Consider the following 23,013-nt stretch of genomic DNA (forward strand, 5'->3'; position numbering starts at 1 on the left):
GATTTTAGCTGCTGTTCACTAGGGCTAAAAACCGTTGAGTCATTTCATATTATTTAAACTGGCAACACTCAAATATACCTTTACATACATAAACGTCGCCTTACTTCCTCGTGGCGAAATATTGCTTGCAGCAAAAATTCGGCAATATGCGTAACGAACTCATTTACAACGATCACTAAGGCGTGACAAAATGCCATAGGTAACAAAAGTAAGAATTTATTGACGTGCATATAACGTTGACAGATGCATTACCCAAATCTAAACGAATCGTAACGACAATACATCTACACTTTTATTACAAACATGAAGTTTATACACAAACAATTGAATTAATGCAACATTATGTCAAGCTTAAAAGTAGCAAATCACATAAATTAAGGTGACCAGATGTCCTCTTACAAAAATTTGTCCTCCTTTTGTCCTTTGTACAAGAATTTCCAGAATTACCTTTGAAGTAACATTTTCGAAATTACTTTATTTTTAGCTCCCGCAACAATTCGTCCTTTGTCTCCCTCGCACAAACGTTTCTGAGCTCGCCTTTTTATTTTTAGTATCCTTTTCAAAATCTGGTCACCTTGTATAAATACACAAACAATTAAATTCAATCAATATTATTGAATGTCATATTGATTGAAATATATAATGAGCAAAACGGAGCTTAACACTAAATATACACTTTGCAATTTATTTATACACTTTATTTTATGTTAGAAATCAAATTGATGTTCGAATGCGTTAGTTAATTATTGTTCGTTGTATGTGTTTTTTGATGTCATGTTGTTACTGGGACGTTATGGTTTGTGTTTTAAACTTCTGTCACCGTATGCTGATTTTACACGGTCTATTGATATGACTACATGTTTACCTTTGTCCCTTTTACCGCGGATGGCATCTAGAGATACCATCAAGAAAATCGCCAGTATGCATTGAACCTTGTAATATGCTTATTTTTTATAATTTAAAGCGAAAAATCAGTAATTTATTGAACAATAATATTTAAATAATTTATGGCGTGAATAAATACCAGCCGTGGTGAAAGGGTCAGTGGTTACTTTAAGTGTTTTTGTGTTTCGTTTTGTAACACAATACAGTTTGTTATACGGTATCTGAACGGTCGTCGTGTCGCATCTTTCTCCGCAGTATCCAAGTCTAGTTGTGATGAGTGCCGGGTACTGTTCGAAGAAGTTAGAATTTCTCCTGTATTTCTTTTGCATGTTCTTCGTTCCTGCTGCGAGGAATTCGCTTGGTAACCGCAGTGCCGCCTTATACCATCTCTGCAGATGTAGCTTTCATATCTTAATGTCAAGAAGTGTGTTTTATCTATGTTTCCGTCATGGCTTTCAGTTATCGATTAAGACGCTCTACAATTCTGTTTGCTGCCTGATGATAAGCTGTCATACTTAAGTGCTTGATATCTAACAGCTTGTTCATTTCCTTGAACAGTTGTGATTCGAACCGAATTCGTTGGTAACGCTACGTGGTACGCCGAATCGTTGGTCTAGCTACCAACTGAGACTGTCAGTTTTCTGATCGCGAAAGTGTTGACTCGTGCTTCTAATCGAGGTGGTTTTTCCCGCCTATTCACGTCGAGGTGGTTTTTCTCGCCTATTCACGTCGAGGTTTGAGCATCAGCGAACTACACATCACCGTGGAGGACCAGGTACTCACTTCATTAGTTCCCAGTATTTGGTATGTAGTGGACACTCGTATCATGTTCGTTCGTAGACTTATGGCAATTAATGATAAAAAATATGGTAGTAGAAAGTGTTCCGTAAATCCAACAAATTGTTTATTTGTTAAGATTTTTTGCTGTTTCACAATTGAAGACCTTATTTGAAAAACAACCGTTGTCAAAAAAAATATTTTTTTACAGGAGGGAGTAAAAAATATTATATTTAATAATTTAATAGTAGGAAATAATTTTTAATATACGATTTAAATATAAACAAGTAATATTAAAATAAAAAATGTATATTAGAAATAAAATATTTGGCAGTTTTTCCGATAAAACTTAATTTTTTAATATATTTATTTACAATATGCTCATGTTTATTGCTTAATATTTACATGATTGAATATATAATATACATGCATGCATAAAATAATAAAAAAACATAAAAAATGCTGGTGGCGTTATAAATCTCCCGCCTCTGTGGACGGCATGCCACCGATATATATATATATGTGTATGTATATATATATATATATCAGTGGTGTGCCGTCCATACATGCGGTAGATTCAAAACGTCAACCCGCATGCAGGGTTGATCAACTATAAACACGAGCATGTGTAACGGCTGAGTCGCTCGCTATCAACCGTACATGCGGTTGACGTTTTAAATCTACCGCACGTATAACTCAAAAACATGATAGCAGTTTTGGAATCGCTCTCCAGGTTGAATATCTGTTTAATAAAATATTTCAAAAAATGACAATAGTATATTACAGGAATTGTTTTATTGATTAACAAAAGTATTGTCATGTTGTGTAAGAAGTAACAAAATTACACAACATGACAATAATTTATAATAAAAATATAACATAATTTTTTATTCAATTTCCAACGTATGGTCGTCCTACGCTAAAACAGCCCTGATTTAGTATTGGTAACATTCTCCTATCGGTGTAAACAAATTCGCGGAAAACTGTATATGTATGTATGATTGCATACACGCACCCTTATTTTCAGCACAACGATGATGAGCGTTAACATTTTGGATGGACTATATACATATATCATATTTTATTTTATTCTTAATTCTACTTTTGTGTCTGTGACCAATTTGCATTTAAAAAAACGAGGTATATAAAACGGTTTATACGAAATTTAAATAAATTATTTACATTTACACGAAATATGAGTTAAACGAGTAAAATATTTTATTGATTATGTTAACCTTTATAAATTTTTAGGAAAAAGACATACATACATATATATTATCATTTAGTTTTAAATTTATACGTGCATAGTCGGTTTAATGTGAAGAACCGCCAATATTTAAGATATTGGTAGTTCTTAATACAAAATGTTTGAAAATTAGTTGTTTTTCTAAAACTGGTGATTTTTTTGTGACAATAGTGGTTTTAAGAGTTTTTCCTTGACGGAGCTTATAGAGAATACCCAGCACTATCCAATTCAACAATAAAACAAATTTCGAAAAAGTGGACATTGGCAATTTTTCATGTAAGGTCTTCAATTGTTTTCGTAAAACTTTGTATCAAAAATATTTTTTATAAATCTTAAAAACTGATTTTGAAACAAGGTTTGCATATTTACATTTTTTGTAAACCTGTTATATATGTCATTTCAATTTTTTTTATTTAAATGAAGGTAGTGCTATTCAGATTTGAAGGCAAAATCAATGAGGTTATCGTGCATGAATTTTACGAATATCCTCCTACAAAAATATGATTTTATAATTATGTGGGACATGACCAATAAATTGTATTTGTTATAAAATAATCGAACTGCAGGTCGATAGGATTAAAAACCGCCCCACTTTATATTATTTAAAATGGCAACACTCAAATAATACATAGGCATACCATAATTCTAAAGCTCTAAACCGGCACAGCTAAAAAAAATGTCATTTTAGACATTTTTATTAATTTTGGGATGCTAAGAAAGCTAAAAAGGTATTCTAGTATGTTTTATGAAACTATGACAATCCGGGCCAAATTAGGACGTATGGTAAGCTGAGGTGAGGTGACCAGACGTTCTCCTCAAAAATGTTGCCATGACTTCCTTAGCAATTTATCCTCGAACAAAAATTTCTGAGATGGGTCTTTTTATGTCCATTGATATTTTCAAAATCTAATCACTTAATTCACCTTACAAAAACTAGTAAGCCTACCTAATAGATAAGGGCGTGTATTCCGCATGTCCATATCTCTCACTCGCTCTCGTCACTTAACACGCGAGCGAGCGGAAGGGAAAGTATCTCACCATACACGCCTGCTACCTATACGTAATTTTGGCGAAATTTTGCTTATAAAAATTCAACAATATGCATAACGAAAACATTAACAACAATCAGTAAGACGTAACAAAATACTATAGTAACAACAGTAAGAATTTATTGACGTGAATATAACGTTGACATGCCCATAACCTAAATTTAAATGTCAAGTAGCGATAATATAAGGTGACCAGATAGATGCCCTTCTTTTGGAAAGCCTATCCTCCATTAAAATTGTATCCGTGAACAAAAATGTCTTCTAAGGTGACTTCATTTTTTAGCACCCACAACATCCCTAAATTAAAAATAATCCGATATAACTTTTTTTAAAGCCCGGGGCCATGAATATTCGAACAAAAATGTTCTTTGATATTTTCGAAATTTTGTCACTAGATCAGCATTCGGCCCCACCTTGAACATTTTTCCGGCCCGCGAGATTCATCACACTTACAAAATATATTTATTTTATAATGGCCAATACACCATAGACAATTTTTCACTCCAAAAAATGACTATAGTGTATCTAAAGCTAATATGGGGATATAAATATAATTTTATATGTGGCCCGTGGAGCTATGATGCATTTCCAAACTGGCCCACAAGATCATTTCAGTTGGCCACCCCTGCCCTAGATAATACATCTACACTTTTATTACAAACATGAACATTTGAATAAATGTAACATTAAACTTAAAAGTACCAAAAATATAAACACACAAACCTTTAAAATTTTATCAATTTGCCATTCATTACACAAAGTTCAATGACAAAAGCTACAAAGTCTTTTGGTCCAACGACTACGACAATGGTCCACACGCTATTTTGTCAAATGACAACGTCCGCATACAAAATATTCAAAATATTTTTTTTAATAAATCGATGAATCGAGAGGTAACGGAAATTTGCATAATACTCTTTCGCAGATTACTAAACATAAACCATTCAAATAAAATCTGATTGTGTATTACAAAGTTTATCGAGTGTCGAATTCTTTAAATTAACAAAGAACGTGATAATTATACAAAAAAAGCATAATACATCTTTATACTTTCTTAACTAGGTATCTTTAGTTTGCACGATTTAATCATTTAAAAATAATAAGATTGATCATTACTATTATTTTTTTTATCAGTGTGTTAATTACAAATACTTTCGAAAGTCGATGGCATTATATATGTGTTATCCAACATAATATTTTTTTACTAATAGTACCGATAATTGATAGCAATAAGAATAATATCAACAATTTTCAAAATATAAAAAAATTAAAGGACTTAAGGCAAAAAAGGCCATGTCTACCAATTTATTATAATGATATATGTATTTAAAAAAGTTAGTACAAAAAATAAATTTAAAATAAAAATACAGTAAAACCACGATTATCTGCACTAATTGTGATTAGGATAGTGCGGATAATTGATAAAAATAAATAAATTATAATCAAAAGGAGATGAAAAAATATATCTACATATTGTGAATATTTGTTATGAAATATTTATATATACATATGTACATTATAACTTTAATTTTAATTATTGCGAATAAAAATAATCAATAATTGATTTTTGCTTAAAATTAGCTTTTCTTTTAGAAGTTACCATATCTCGTATACTTTTGAGACATATAAGTTGTGTTGGGTTACATTCTTCCTGTCTCTCAAACCACTTCATGGCAAAATCTAAGCACACTGAAAAGCTTCAGAATGCTTAGCTTCATTATTTTCCTCTTCCTCTCTGAGGCTAAATCAAATATTTCATTAATTATTTCCTCTTCATTTAAAATTTGGAATCCAGGATCGTTCGCATCACAATTTAACCACTCCATAACTAATTTTTTGTTGCATTCGTTGCTTTTTGAAATTTGTGATATTGTATTTGTGATGTCTTCTATGTAACCGTATCAGTGAGATCTGCATTACTATTACGGAACTCACTAACGGTATTTTCAATAGTTTGTTCCGTAATTTTTTTAATGTAGACAACTTATAATCGATTCTTCATTATTTTCGTCTGCTAACAATAGTATTCTAAGGCAGTGTTCCGCAAAGTTTTTGTGTTCAAGGTACACCTATCAAATCGAGAAATTTTAGAGATACACCAAAGAAAAAAGCAATGTTTATTTAATATTTATTTATTACTAAATTCGATATACGTAATATGAAAAGATGTTTAGTGAGAAATGTGAGCCTGTTTAACTGAGCACAGGCGATCAAAATTTGGAGCAATCGTTGATAAAGCTCCTCTCATCTCTTCATTGATCGTCCTCAGGCGTTCTCTTTTTTCGATTTAATAGTAGTGAGAGTTGAAAATCCCAATTCGCATAAGTACTACGTTTAATAATATGTGGGATGTTGATTTATTATAAATTAAAGAAACAAATATAGAAAAATATTATCTTTTAATTTTTCGTAAATCCCCAAATTCTATTAGTATACCAACTCAGTGTAAAACAATTGAAAATAATCAATAGGTTGAATACAGTTTTCGGGAACTTGGGGCCCAGGACATTTATCACTTGGTGGAAATACTGCTATTTATAAGATACATTGTCATTACTAGTTATTATTCTCCAATTTTCTGATGTGGTGCGATTTGTTTGAGGTACCGTTTCTTCGTTGCTATTATTTAAATTGCCTGTATTCCATCTTCGATTCAAGGCAACAGGCCTAATTTCGACGTTACTTTCTTTACTATCATCATTGGAAGATGAAAAATCAAACATGAAATCCTCGCTCACTATCACTATCATTACAATCACTATATTCCGCGATAGCACTCTTATTTACAATAAAATTAAAAAAAAAAAATAACCATAAAATTTAAAATAATGAAAAAATAAGTAATTAAAACAAAATTATCAATCACTATAGTCTTGCTTAGACACAAATTATGGACACCCGAGACACTGTCGAAAACACAATAGGCAATAAAAACGTCACCGCTAAGTGTCTACCGAAGGACGATCACCAACCATTGCCTTCGGGAGAAAGCTTCGGCACATCTGCCTTTAAATTTGGTCATCAAAATACCCCGACTTATCGCGATAAATGAACTCTCCCCGGCTTGGTTCAAGTAAAAATGATATTTTTGATAAGATATGCTTCTTGAAACTCTTGTCTACAACACTGCAAAAACGCCATTTAAAACAAGCACAAGAAATACTCAAAAATCGACGTTATATTACAAATTGAAATGGAAATGGGCGCCTGACGCACCATCCGAGTAATATAAAGCCAACCGCTGGTGCGTCTCACATACCTTACGAGCAGAAAGGGATAAAAGTGATAGAATACAAAGAAAAATCGAAGATTGGTTCCCTAAATTTAAAAAACCGTGTTATTTAAAAAAATAACAACATTGTTGTCTATACAAAAATCGTGTAAAAAAATGTAATAATAAAAAACCAAATAAATAAATTCTAAAAATATTTTTACTAAAATATTTAATTAAAGAAAAATAATACAATAGTAAAAGTTTTTCCATCTTCTCTAAAACATTTCGACTATAAGATGACTTTTTGGAATTAATTTTTGATCCAGAAATTACTGATTTTCAGATGGAATCTTCATTATTTTTAATGCCGTTTATTCAAACATTAGGATGCAATAACGCGCAAAATTAAAAATATGAAATATAATTTTTTCTGGGAATCGTGTTAGAACAAATAATTTGTGTAAATATCAAGGCTTGTGGAGTCGCTAAAAAAACACGACTCCGATTCCGATATTTACCAACAACACGACTCCACCCCGACTCAAAAAAGTTTAATTTTATCAGGTTGTTTTCCTACCTTTGCAAATAGGCAAATTTTTCATGCTATAGGGATAAAAATAAAACAAGATCAAACTACATTAATTATTTATTTTAATTTCTTCTTTTAAACAACATTGCGACTATTAAATCAGTATTCGTAGAAGCTCTCAAATCAGAATTGAGGATTTTAAGAGTTGAAAATAACCACTCTATGGATATTTGGGTTGGCGGCAATGCTGTAACGGTCAATGCTAAATCTTTTACGATGTCTGAATACCGCTGTATTGCCATTTTAACATTTAAATTATAAACTCGGTCAATTTTTTCCACCATTTTCAAAACATCGTAAAATTCATTTTTAAATTTTGAAATAGTCTCCTTCATCTACTATATTAGGACTCAAACGAGGACGTTATATTTCCTCTTGTTCATTGAGATATTTTTCAAAATCGTCTTCAGATTCGCTCGATTTTCACGAATCTGACTCCGGCCAAAACACCATGACTCCGACTCCACAGCCCTGGTAAAAATGTATATTCATTATTATTTTTGGACCCTGTAAAAAAAGAGTTGAGTGTATATGTGTTTGCTGAAGTTATGTCGGCAGAAAGCTTTTTTCCTGTGTATTTCCAGTTTTCTAATACCATGTCGCCCTTAAGTTTTTCGAGCCAACCCGAACTTGCTTTAAAATTTGGATCTCTGTTTAATTTTGTATTGAAAAATATCGCCTTTTCACACAAAATTGGGCCCGATATTGGTTGACCAGAGCTTCGTTTTTGCTTGAACCATATGAAAAGACACTCTTTAACGTTTTCATTTTGTGATTTTTTTCATAGATATCAATAGATGGCACTGTGCAACATATTTGTACAAAAATTTTCTTATTAAATCTAATTTGGATAAGCTATATTTTAAAATAAAAAAAAATATTATTTAATAATTATACTCACAAGGGTAAAAGCTTGTTTCGTTGGTTTTATTTTTTAGATTGACTTAATATAATTTGAATAATACTACATCTAAATTTAATCTTTTCCGTTCGTGATTTAAGCTGAATTAGATCTTAAAAAAAAATTACCTAAATAAGTCAGCATTTATGGAAGCTCCTAATTCAGATTTGATTATTTTAAGTGCGGAAAATAAACACTCTTCAGCGCACTCAATGTGTTAAAGAAAATTATAAAAAGGAGTCGGTTGATTTTTTTACCACTCTGACCTCCTAAAATACCACGACTGACTCCACAGCCCTGGTTATATTCATAAAGTAGAATGTTAAACTTTGTACTTCGCAATCAGATTTAATTTAATATTCTGTGAATTTAAATTTTTAAGAATAATAATTCTATCAACCTTTTAAAGCATTTCTAATTACCGCACTGATAAAAATATACATAATTAAGGAAGTATAAAGATGTATTATGTTTTAGCAGTGTGTGTTTCTTTTATATATTTATCACATTCTTTTTTAAATTAAAAAATTCGACACTCGATAAACAAAAAGTCCGTGGAGCTTTTGTCGTGATATGATACACAATGAGCAACGAAGCTTAACACAAAAATACACTACACAACTTATTTATATAATCTATCTTATGTTAGAAATCGAATTTAAGTGTAAATGTGCTGGTTACGTCTTGTTCGTTGTGTGTGTTTTGTGTTTTGATGTCATGATGTGCTGGAACGTGGTGTTTAAGTCTATTCTTATGACTAAGTCTTTATCTGTTATGTGCACTTTAAATGTGTATTTCGTTTTACAACACTGTACAGTTCATTAGGCATCTTTAGGAAATTCATTAGGAAAGTTTTCGTTCGTCAACGTGTCGCACGAAAACTTTCTCCATAGTAGTCTTTAAACAAGAGCGACATTTTATAGCTGTGATGACTGCCGGGTACTGGTCGAAGAAGTTGGAAGTTCCCTTTAAGCACTTATACAAAATCAGTATTTTGCATATTCTTCGTTCCTACCGTGATAAATTTACCTTATAACTGCAGTGACGCCATATACCATCTCTGTGGCTCTCATATTTTAACGGAAAGAAGACCGTATGCATAGAATAACTGAGTAATGTTTTCATCCACTGGTTATTCTGTGGCATTTTATGGCTTTCAGTTGACGATTAATACACTCTACCATTCCGTTTGGTGCCGGATGATAAGCTGTTATTTTTAAGTGCTTGATATGAGTTTTCAACTGAAGAAATTTAAAAATAATTGCTCTCTTAGTTTCGGCATACTCAACATCAATCAATTAATAAATATAATATTAAATGCGCAGTAAATCATTTGTAATGACAAATGATGTAATGACAAATGATTTACGACTTTATAGCCTACTGAAGAATAAAATAAATAAAAAAATCCGTTCTACAGGATATAATCTGTTAAACGAAGGAATTCCTAATGCCAAACACTTGTGTGCTGAACCAAATGCATCATACAACATGATACAACAGCAATTAAGAATAAAAATATAATAGTAATAGTGCTTTTTCTAAAACCTTCAGAAAAAATTGACCCAACGAACACTTGCGATCGACTACTTTTTAAGCATTATAAGCTTGTCTTTATATTGTCTGTTTTTCTGACAGAAGCAATCAGGCGTAATAATTCTTCGTAAACTGGGTACGGACCTTATGCTTACCGGCTTATAAGTTTACTACAAGTAGCTAGTGAAATTTACGATAAAATAATTCATAATCAACTATTCAAACACGTTATTATCTATCTTCTATCTATAATATAATTGTTCTAAAGGATTGCTTCCAGTGTCGCTCGACTCGTCGAAGCAATATCCATTTTGTTGTACGTTAAGAAAAGAATACAGGCTCATTTTGTCGATGATTTGTTACATTTTGGATCTAGCCGAAACAAACAACCAATCAGTATATAGCAGGGCTGTGGAGTCGTTAAAAAAAAACACGACTCCGATTCCGATATTTACCAACAACACGACTCCACTCCAACTCCAATTCCGACTCAAAAAAGTTTAATTTTATCAGGTAGTTTTGGTGTTCTTCTACACGTTTAATATTCATACGCTAACACATTCATTATTACGCAATTAAAATTTCATAATTTAAAAATATGCATTTTATATAAAAAATGGTCGGGGTCGCTCATTTTTCACGACTCCAACTCCGGCCAAAACACCACGACTCCAACTCCACAGCCCTGGTATATAGTAATTAAAAATAATTTTAATATGGTCACTGTGGAAAAATGGTTTATATTCACATACAAAAGAAATCTAATGTCCCACAAAATGACAGTGGATAACAAAGGTGATTTTCATTTGATTTTACACATATGTACATTCAATTTGACTAAATATAATTATTCAGATGGCATCTTAAAACAATAATATGTAAGTTTATAAATTAATTTAGCTATGTAGAAGTAGATTATAAAACAATATTTTAGAACGACTTATTAATAATGTCGATCTTTTGCGTCAACTGCAGGCTCAGTGACAAAAATCTTATGTTTTATGCTATAATTTCAAGGAAGTATGTGATTCTTTAGCTAAGGAAATCACTATCATATTTAATCAAGAGGTATAATAACATTTTTACATATCGCCATATATATTGTATCATTCTCTTATTGATTCTGAAAAATAACTGTAAACAATAAGAAAATTCAACACAAAATTACTATTTATAATCCATAATTTTAATTTAAAGGTGATGGCTGAAGAAAAAAATTCAACAGAAGTTACAGTAAAGTATTAAACATGTAATTCAGCAACTTTTTTTCAATCATTAAGTTAAGGCAAATAGTAATATTTCTATTGATCGCCATGTATAAATGTAATCATATCTCATTGTCTCTGAAAATTAAATGTGAACGGTAATTACGTACTATACAACCTTTTTACAAAAAAGCTTGTATCGATACTTTATAATCACAAATTATAATGTTTTGCCTTCTTGCTTTTTTATTTATAATAAAAATTGGCTAATACAATACTAATTATTCCATAGTAATAGGTTTAACGCGCTCTTATTGTTGTTTGAATATCCTTGTTATATCTTCAATAATGAAGGACGCACATTCAGAATTCAAAATTTTGTTATCAATAATTTCAAGTGCTACATCATTTTTATCTTCAACTAATACTGCACAAGAAAGTTCCACTGTGATTTCAAGATTGTTCATAGCGTGCTGTCAAATCGTTTTGACAGTATATAAGTGTTGCCATTGAAGACCACCACTAGAAATTTTGCTTAAGGTGCGTTCGAGAGCGAATTACACAACGCCGCTATAAATATTATCATTAAACTCTACAAAAAAAATTAAGCACAATATTTTTTTTAAATTTATTTGTGATTATAAATAATATTTTAATGACGTATGGCAGTAGCGACTCTATAGAAAATTACTTGATCATACTTTATATGATTTTAAAGTCAATTAATTTTAGAAAATTATTCAAATAAATTTTACTTAAAAAATATTAACTAAAACATTTTCTAACAAAAGCGAAACTATGTGAATCTGAAAACTTATTTTAAAATGATATACAAAGTTTCGTTTTATTGTTATAAACTACACACTTATTTTTAAATAACTAGAAAGTAGTTTGTTCACATATGCTATAAAAATAAATAGTTGAAATTGCGAGAATTTTTCAAATTTACTCAATAGCGCGGGAACAGTCGTTAATGTGTTCACATCAAAAACATATCTAGCGAAAGCGCGCGTATGAGAATTTTGAAAGTAGCAGAAAAATTGAATAATATCACCGAGAAACGCGTATTTTATTTAAAAAAATGTTAATCATAAATATTTATAAATGATATAAAATTTCGCTTTATTCTTATTGTGCTGAAAAATTAAAGTAAGAATGTCAATAAATTTATATATATCTAAAATTATTTTATTATAAAATTTAATTAATTACCATACATCCCGATTTTACACATTGGTCCTGGCGGGGAACCAAAATATTTTCGAGGTGAATTTTTTAGCTCCCGCAGCATTCCTAAATGAAAAAGGTTTTCTTAATGACGTTTTTTTGTTTCTTAGAAGTCCTGGTTTAGAACTTCGTAAGTATGGTAAGCCTGTGAATTAATGCAGTCGATAAACGACAATAAAAATATGCCGTGAATACATATCATTTTGTCCTATTTTTATTCTACTATATAGCGCACAATTAATTATGTTTTAAATATTTAATTTCAATAATTAAATACACAAATTAGATTCGTAAAAATTAAATTTAATCAAGAAAAAATTCCGTTCGACAAAGGCCGCAAGAAAAGGGTTCAGTATATAAAAATGTGTAATTTTTTTAGAAATTTATTATTTATCATAAAACATTTATGTTCTTTTTACTTATTTCTACGATTTTCTTAGCGGGGTCACGAATTTTTTTTTTCATAGCTGCCATTTTGTAATAATATGTCGGGTCACCTTGGATTAACGTCACCGCTTTATTCGCTGTCAATGCGGCCATTTTGTTCTTAAAAAGTCCCAAAAAAACATCGCAGTAATGTTTTCTTGAAAAAGAAAAGTTTTCGCTGTCAATCAATTAGCTAAAATTTTGTGGAATTCTCATATAGATAAACTAGTAAAACTAGAGCATAATTATATCCTCCCTTTTGCCGCAAAAGTAGGTAAAATATCAAAAATAAATTTGTCCGCAACTCGATATTACACCGAGATCTTCAAATATATACCCTTTAATAAATTAAAAACACCGCGAGAGAATCAAATCTCTAAAAAATCTATCAATAATAAATATTAATAATAAGAAAAAAATTTTCTACTTAAATAATTATTAAATAAACTATTAGTTAATAAAACAAAATATTGAAAAATTATAACTCAAATAAAATATTTATAAATAAAAATGTGAGAGACAGTGGACTGAGAACTGTAAAACGCTAGATTCTGGATAACCCAGAATCGTGGTATCCAGCTGGGAAACCCGAGCGCTAGTGTTTGCCTCTTGATTATCCAGGGGGAACGTTCGAGGCCATCGCGTATATCTTCCAAGTGAGGCATAATCATTATATCTATATGAACGTGTTCGAATATACCTGAAGGGATATTTAAAATACCTACAGGCGCCAACTTATGCCGCGATATTTTGGCACGCTGGCACACAATACACTGTCGAACCCATTTACCTAGCAGTTATAAGTTTTATGTGCAATGTCTGGAATATCGCTTTACAAAACGAATCTGATAGCGAGTCGTGCTTTAGATGTCAATACACCGTATTATACAAGCGTGTCTGTACCTGGCATCTGTATCTGCTTCAGCTTTAATCCAGTATTGCTGCTCACGAATTTATGGAGCTCTGAATCTTGCTGCTGTGATACTGCTATTCCCTGATAATTGGTGTCGTCACTTCTTTAATTATTGATTACGCATCGACTACTAAATCGTCCTTACGCCAGTTACGTACCAAATGTCGATAATAAACCGTCTGATGAATTCAGAGTTCCCAATTGTCTTGTGATTTTTGAGTGGACGAGCATTGTAGCACTGATTAATGTTATCTTTCTTTATTCGTACGCTGATTCGTTCGTTGTTCTTGCACGTTCCATTCAGCAGAGAATTTAAAGGCGCTTGCACTTGAGAAGATTCTCCTATAAACCGTTTGTAAAAGTTGAGCCAGGGCCAGCCTGAGAATCAGCCGGGCTCTAAAAATATCAAATGTCATTTGAAAAAAAATTCTAAGAGCTAAAAAAAGGTCGTTAAGGAAATATTTGTTCCAAAACTATCTCGATTTTTTTTTAATGAGTAGGACAAATTCCTGTGAGTTAAAAAAAGATCATCACGGAAATTTTTGTTAAAAATCCATGTCGTGATTTTTTCACGAGAAGGTTAACGAAGGACAGACTGTCGCGAAAGCTAAAAAAAAAGATCGTTACAGAAAATTGTATTTAAAAACCATCTCCGATTTTTTTTTCGAGGAATCAAGGAGAAATCGATACAATGTTAAAATTAATCAAATGGTGTCCCCATTTGGAGTAATTGGCGCCCCTTCTGGGGATGGCGCCATGGGCGATCGCTCGTATAGCTCGCTCTTTCAGCATCTCTATAAATTATCTTAACTGTTTAGCCGTGTATGGCCTCAATAAACGTATAATTTTTTTTCTCTTTTGTGGTCGTGTTAGTGTGCCCTACTCTGACAATCGATGTCCCAATAAACACTTCCGTTTGGACAAATTTATACGCCCATACTATATTTCTAAGGGCGCCCAAAAAGTGTGGAGATGGATTCGGTACTCTTCTTCAGCTTTGACGCCACTAAAATGTAGTTTATATAGGCGTAGTTTAAGTCCAACTCGCGCAAAAACTTCGTCGATGAAACTCTGGAATGTTTGCGTTGTGTTCCATAGACCAAACGTTGATTTGATTATGTGCTTGAACTAAATCATGGCTCATATCATGAAGTCCTAAATGTGTCATTGGGCAGCAGTCGGGTATTGTACGCACGTTCAGGCACTTGAAGTCTCCCCACGGTCGCAATTTATCGCTGTCTTCTTGGATACCATGTGCTCTCCGACGGGTGTACAATCCCCTTATAAAGCATGATTTCGAACTCACTTTAGTGTAATGATTAGGTGCTAATCAACGTGGTATACTGCTGATTAGTGTCCAGGCAACGAAATGTGGTCAAAATGTGATATCGAATCTCTAACGTCTTCCCGATATACAAGTTTAACACACGTGTCTTATCTGGTGGTATGCGTCTTGGCAGTTAACGGTGTCAACTGGTCCTGTAGACGTTGGTATCGTATGTTCAGTGATCCTCTTATGATGACGGGTTTGGTTACGTAAGCCATTGTGAATTTCCACGTGAGCTACCATCGTAGTCTGGCTTCTGGGGTCTGGTTTCATTGACTATGTTCCAAAAGTGAGTCCTGTTAACTGCCGTTAGAGTGTAACTTGTTGACATCAGTCGTCCCGGCATAAGTATTTAAAATAATTAGGTTTTTGAAGGACACGGCTCCGTGTCCATCAAAAACTCACTCCGGTGGGTGAAACAGTCATCAAATGCTGTCATCCCTAGTTGCCACTGAAGATGAAGAAGACGTTAGCAGTGCGGACACACGCTCAATGATGAACAAGCTCAACAGTGTCAGATCTGAACAACCGCATGCTGGGCTTTGCCCACACCGGATGTTCACATTCTCAATTTTCCCCTGAGGATAGCCGGGCGAATCTGGCCGAATCGTCGGGACCATGATTCCACACGGAATCAAAAAAGTACGCGGAGTAATCCGACTCCTAGAAATATTATCCAAATATTTCTCCGCGAAAACGCATTCAACAACATATATATATATATGTATGTATGTATGGATATGTCAGTGGCGTGCCGTCCATATATGCGGTCGATTCAAAACGCCACCAGCATGCACGGTTGATCAACTATAAACACGAGCTAATATAAACACGATCACGTGATCGGCTGAGTCGCTCGCCATCAGCCGCGCGCGCGCGCGTGTATATGTGTGCGTGTGTGTGTGTGTGTGTTTTCCAAAATCCTCGGTTTTCTTATAAGGAATATCTCTATGACACATAATTCTTAAATCGGGTTACTCGAGTAATCAAATTAATAAGGTTTTTGAGAACTTTTATATGAGGCTATTCGGTTATTAGCTGTTCTTGTATCACAGCTAGGGATTCCAATCCCGGGCCAAAATTTTGATCCCGGGATTTCGGTATTGCATTTAGTCGATCCCGGGATCCCGGGACCAGTCCCGGGATAATTTTCATGTTATTTTATCGATAAAAATAATTTAAAATGAATAATCCCGAATCCCGGGATCCCGGGATTCGGGATCCCGGGATTGGAATCCCTAATCACAGCGTATTTTTTAGAAGCGCTTGGATACGATTACAAAAGTTGTATGTCGCTATAAATTCTTCAAACTATTGAAGTGGGCTGTTGATAATTAAAATATTCTCGAATAATCTCAGTTTTGGGTTCCGGGACGTTTTCGAGAGTTATGATCTTCTGATGCCCGTTAGAGCATGGACACTCGACTAGCTCTTTAATATGCTGGCGTTGCACATTTATCTATTTAATGTCAGCTACGAGGAGCTGGTCCGGTTCGTATAATCTGATTTTAATATTTCATGATTGTTATCTTTCTTTGTTATTATTATATTCTATATCATCTTTTCGACCATCGTAACGCATTGGGGTAACCTGTTAAGTCACAATGATTTTAATTTAACTTAAATTAATAAAATATATATTTATTAACTAAAAAAATAATATGTATTAAAAAATAAGTCCTTTTTACAGTTTTATGTACCTGATGTTTTAGGAGAAATTTTATTTATTTTTTTACACTATGTGTGTCATATTTTTATTTTGCCGGACAGATAGTGACAGGTGACAATTACACACAGCTTTGGTATTACAATTACACACAGCTGCAGTATTATTTATGGAGGGCTATAATTTAGTTACATATTATTTTGATGTGAGTGATCTATTTTGATGTGAGTCGTCTCATCCTGTCGAGGTCCGTCAAAAAAGTACGCAGCCCTCCGCCGCCCTCACGTCAGTGTTACCAAAGTGCCACCTAGTTTTGTCAATTAAATATGTAAATAGCCCCCCCCCCCACACACAGTATTATACAAAAATACATTATAAATGTATTTTTGTATAATTATTTGTATTCGTTAATAAAATAAATAAAATATTTTTAGGTGATGGTTAAAACAGGCGCTATAATTTACATATATGGGGAAGTTCCATAAGTTGTCAAGGATTTTGGTCAGTGACGAACTTCCACAAACGGACATAAAGTCAAAATGTATACAAATGAAGGTGTACCAGCCACCACATTACACGTTAGCCGACTCACCGGTGATGTAAGAAATTTTAATATAAATAGTTAATTTGCTTGCTGCATGATATTTTAGTATATAATAAAAAATACTTTATAGGTAAAGCGTAGAGATCTTCTGTTATATTTTGGTCGCTTTGGACCAATCTTCGAATGTTGTTTAAAGGAGTCGTGCACCACTAAGTACTTTACTTACGCCATGGTCACGTTTGAGAAGTCTGTGGATGCGTTGAGGTACGTATCGTTGAATTGTTAAACATTGAATTTAAAATTAAAATTACATTTAAAAATGTAAAAAGTATTTTATCTTTTCAGAGCTTCACGCAAAAAAATCTCAATCAATGGTGTTACATTGAGGGTCGTCATAGCGGACTTTTGGTATCAAAAAACGATAAAAATTGGTATTGATTGTTTTGTAAGGATCACTATATTACTTATGTAAAATAATTATAAAGTTAACTATTTTAGGAAATAGGATTTATACTCGATATCCATCGCCTAATACTTTAATGGTAATAATTATATAATATTAAATTTAATTATTTGTATGAAAATATTATTTTATGTGATATTTTTGTAGAATGGATACGCGAATATGGAAGATGAAAAAAATATTTTAAATGTTTTGAACGAATATTGTTTGGTGAAAATATTTAGTTATTTGCCGCTAAAAAAATTGATCATGACAGAAAGCGTAAGCAAACACTGGAATTATATCGTTCACGAAGCTTATAAAGGTAATAATTAACGTTGTTTATTTATTTGGTGAGAATTAAGCGGAACTTAGGCCAATTGATACTCAGCTTTGAGATTTTATTTTACTTTCTTACACAAATGCTATTTATATTGTAGTATTACACTATTATGTATAAATTATTTTGTTTATAAATCATATATTTTCATAGTGTGGTGCTGCTTATAATACCCAGTTCGGATGCATTCTATCTTTACTGTCTCACGCGAAAATATTTTAGACTTTTATGCATATTTAAAACTAGTTTGTCAACAAGCAATTTTCTAATCGGGATGTTCACCATTGCTATTAATTATTAGATTCACGCTTTTCCTGATGTAAAATGTAGCATATCAATGCGTCCCTTATGTTTTAGAAATTATAACCATTTCATAAACAAAAAAAATTAGAAGAAGCATATTGCTTCATTTGGTTTTTACACTTTATAATTGAGATTACTTCGTAAATGTATAAATATTTCTTAGACCATATAAAATTATTCACATAATAATTATCATTTTATTAATGTGAAATTGCATGAAATACCGGCACTTTTTTGGCAAATATTGGCAAAAAATCGATTAAAGTTCTCAACATGTTGTTCGCGAGGCATAAAATTGCATAACTTAGAATTATATATCGTTATATCGATGAGTTTTAATTCATCGGTGGCTCTCAACCCCTTTCCATTTAAATAAAATCTAAAAGTCGATTAAAAAGCATATCATTTCAATATTTAAGTGTATACACCAATGGGTCAACAAATTTAAAAAGCTAATCATTTAATTATTTTCACAGATTAAGAACCACTGACAAATAATTTTAACATTTATAAAAGCTAATCCAACTTCAGTTTGCAAGTTTTTTTTAAAAAATTATGGATCTTCAATTTTTTTTAATAATCTAACATTTGACGTATTTCATTAATTATTAAAAATAATATCAATTAAATAACAGCTTCTGAATCTTTTGTAGCTGCCGATTCCTTCAATATAATTTTAGATGACTTTTTCGTACATTTCGGGCCTTATATCGGCTATAACTTGGCAGATGATGGTTTTTAGGTACTCAAACGTTTCGGGTTTGTCGGCGTAAACAATACGCTTAATAGCCCATAAAAAAATCCAACGGCGTTAAATCTCAAGGTCTTGATGGGCAGTCACCAAAACGTGAAATAAGTCAACCTGGGAACTTTTCATGCAAAACATCCAACGTTGCACCCGATGTGTGGCAAGTTTCGCTAACTTGTTGGAACCACATGTCTTTCACATTAATATCTTGGATTTCGTGTCAAAAATTATCAGTTATCTTACCCCTATACCCCCATTGACTGTTACAGTCCGACCTTCATCGTTTTTTTAAAAAAGTAAGGGCCAATGACGCCGCCTGACCACAATATGCATCAAACATTCACTTTTGAGGCATGTAATAGTATCTCGTGAATCACATGAGGATTTTCCTTGCCCTATATGCGTCAATTTTGCTTATTAACATACACAGAGAGGTGGAAATGTGCCTCATCAGATAAGAAGATTTTTTATTTAAATTAGCATCATCTTTCAGCTGCTTTAACACCCATCTGCAAAAATTCTTCGCTGTCCATGGTTTCTGTGCAGTTCTTGTGTTATCTGAATTTTATACTGGTATAGGTGCAAGTCTAGATGCAAAATGCGCAAAGGGTGACATAAGAAAAGCCTAAAAGCTGCAAACGCCGACGAATCGACAATTCCGGGTCTTCGGCCACAATTTTACTTACAGCAGCAATATTCTCAGCTGAAAGGGCGCAATGGTGATGCACCCTATCTCCAGTACTTCCAGTCTCTTCAATTTTTTTCACCACGTTGCGATTTGTTTGTTCAGTAGGACGATGAAATTTATCATAATCTTCCCGTAATTTTCAATACACAGTTCGTACAAAATTGTTATTTCTGTAAAACAATTAAACACGCTGAGCGGTGGTTACGCGATCCATTTGGAAATGTGTTGTTGCAAACTAACATTTGACACTGAACATGCGTGATAGCTGTCTGATTGAACACAGTAAGCTCGAATTGGATCATCCTGCACAAATGCAAGTCAAAACCGTTGACAACTGTTTTTACTTAAGTCATATATCATATTTTATTTTCACTTTGCTTGAGCGAATTTCTCACAAAACTGCCCATTATCGCGCAGCAGGTGGCGTAAAAACGACCTATCGATTAATTGTTTATATAAGTGATCGCTAAACATAATCAGCATGGTACTATATTCAAAGTTTAAATTATTTGCAAGCTAGCTACTTATCCAATGATTTTTTTGCATGTAACATAAATATAAAAACAAAAATCCTAATTTGGTCGCGAAGCGAAAAATTGAGATATTTTTTCTTAAAATTATTAATCTTATTTTAATAAATTGCCGTGCTTGCATTGCGAATCAAACATTTTATATTATATGTAAAAATTAAATGATCTTTCAACTGATAATTTACTTCAAAACTTTCCTTTTATTTAAAAATAGTTATGTATTGTTTTACCGGTATATAAATAATACTAACACTTTTTCCAATAGTTATTCAATTTGTAAATGTAAGGCATAAATACAAACACAAAATGTATATTTTTACTACTTATTAAATAAAATAATGCAATTATTCTAATATATTTCGCACGTTGTATAAAAATGCTCCCATTTTTCCAACGTAGTCCAGAACGTCTCAGACTAGTAACTCTGAGGTTGCGAGTTCGAGCCCCGGCAGTGGCACTTGAATTTTTATTTATAAAAAGTGCGCTATTATTATTAAAAAAAAACCGTCCCCAACTGCAGTGCCGATGCAGTCAAATGTCGTTGCGAAAAAGCATTACTCACCTTGTGCCAGTACGGTAGTGTGGTGGAAGGGGGAGCTGGCGTGCCAGTGACTGGCGTTAAGCGTTTACACGGTGCTAGTCGCTGGCATCCAGTGACTGGCAACCTCGACTGGCATTGTGTAAATCAGCCTTAAATTAAATAAAATGATATGTAAAACTATTATTGAAATATTTGATCTGGGTGATTGTTATAATACTAATTTTAAACTTTCTCATTAAAAATGGCTGATAGTTCCCTTTATTTCACATAGATTCAATCATTGTTCTATTGAAATGGTTGTATTCAAATTCAATGTTATTATTTTTACAGGTGTTGTTGAAATAAAAGCAAGTGAATGGGACACTTTTGCATTGGGGACTACCAAGTTGCATTTATTACTATATAAAGTTGGTGGCTTTTTGAAAACATTAAACCTAAACCTCGAGCATAATAAGTATATAAACAAAACACCTTATATCATTACCAAACTGTGCCCCAATCTCAACAAGCTGGTGGTTACCAATTTAAAATCATATAACTGGAAATATTTGAATAAATTAACCAAACTGAAAACTCTGCAGATGTATAAATGTAACATAAACGATTATTTTTTTAAAGATTGCACATTTAAGTTGGAAGAACTAGTGCTCAGTAATAACTTTGCGGTGATTGATTTCTTAACTCATTTGGACGTAAGATATATAAAAAAATTATCCTTAATTAAAACATCTGTACAACTGTCAATTGCAACATGTATGTGTATAAGAAATCTGAAAGAACTACACATAGAAGGTGAAAACTTTAATACAAATTATTTCGTCAACATATTAAAATTATTTCCTCAACTTGAATCTCTCAATCTGAGCCCGCTCAATTTGAACTCTGAGCTGGACCCGGTATCTAATATGAAACAATTGAAAGTTCTTAGGCTGCATTCAAAGGTAGCTGTCAATGATGCGGCGATAACGATGATTTGCTTAAATTGCCCCAAATTGACAGAACTGGACATATCCAATCGATATTCTATTAGTGGTGAGAAACTGACGTTAAACATTGATGTTATTTTTTAACCTAATAATTTTGTAAATTGTTACAGAGATCACCTTGAAAGGTTTTAATCACATATGGTCATTGGAAAACTTAAGAGTTTTGAACTTAAGCGGCTTTGCAATCTGCGGCCAGTCGTTCTTAAATTTCCTTAAGTCCAGAATAGATATATCGCAGATAAGAGTAGAGAATAATAATTTCTTTTTAAAAGTATACATTTGTAAAAAATTTGACCATATGTGTAAGTTGTCCAGAATAGTTACGGTCAAAAATCCTTATTTTTGGTGGTACATGCATCCGTTGACATCGACACAACATGTGACAATTTATTTTTGTAAAGACTTTAATTACAATTTTTAAATAAATAAAACAAATAACAAACATTACCTTTCTATTTCTATTACTCAATGTAGCATCAAAACATTAATATAAATTATGTCAATAACCAGCTAGATGGTTTATTTTATAAATGAAGATGGACAATGTTATTTCTCATGAGAGCAAATTGCAACAGCAACAAACTTAGGAAATGGAATAATTAATTGTTTTATGTCACATATGTTCAGTTTTTGAGTTTAATTTTTATTTCTAAATTTTATTAGACAGCACTTTTGGCTTGGGCTGGCGCTTTGTAAAGTTTTGAGGAATTTGCCAATTAGTATATCCTAAAGAAATGTTTATTTTATACCATTCTTGGCTTCTTTTATTACAGACAATTATTACAAGCTCGTTAATGACGATTAACGAATTGGAAATTTAATATTTGGCTGTATTACAATAGGAAGGTAAATTGTTTTTTGTATTCAATTTATAGCTACTTTGTTAACCAAAAATATTGTGAAATTACCAAAGAGCAAATTATTTGTACA

At 32.4% G+C, this 23,013-nt stretch overlaps 1 protein-coding gene across 4 annotated transcripts; it reads left to right on the forward strand.

Annotated features, from left to right (window-relative positions):
- The first annotated feature begins 36 nt into the window (after positions 1 to 36).
- On the forward strand, positions 37 to 22,530 carry LOC148234407 (uncharacterized). 4 transcript variants are annotated; one of them, XM_088187434.1, is made up of 9 exons: positions 37 to 208; positions 1,444 to 1,660; positions 17,396 to 17,560; positions 17,636 to 17,769; positions 17,851 to 17,936; positions 18,004 to 18,047; positions 18,116 to 18,272; positions 21,428 to 22,129; positions 22,194 to 22,530. In XM_088187434.1, the coding sequence occupies exons 3-9, from the start codon at positions 17,501 to 17,503 to the stop codon at positions 22,502 to 22,504; spliced, it is 1,494 nt and encodes a 497-aa protein (XP_088043560.1). In that variant the 5' UTR covers positions 37 to 208; positions 1,444 to 1,660; positions 17,396 to 17,500; the 3' UTR covers positions 22,505 to 22,530. The 4 variants fall into 4 exon arrangements, with proteins under 4 accessions (XP_088043560.1, XP_088043559.1, XP_088043561.1 ...); XM_088187433.1 differs by having other exon boundaries at positions 62 to 199; XM_088187435.1 differs by lacking the exon at positions 1,444 to 1,660 and having other exon boundaries at positions 67 to 208.
- The last annotated feature ends 483 nt before the right edge of the window (positions 22,531 to 23,013 follow it).

The sequence above is a fragment of the Plectrocnemia conspersa genome, unplaced genomic scaffold (genome assembly GCF_051122295.1).
Source record: "Plectrocnemia conspersa isolate PC_06_02 unplaced genomic scaffold, ASM5112229v1 ptg000006l, whole genome shotgun sequence".
NCBI lineage: Eukaryota > Metazoa > Arthropoda > Insecta > Trichoptera > Polycentropodidae > Plectrocnemia > Plectrocnemia conspersa.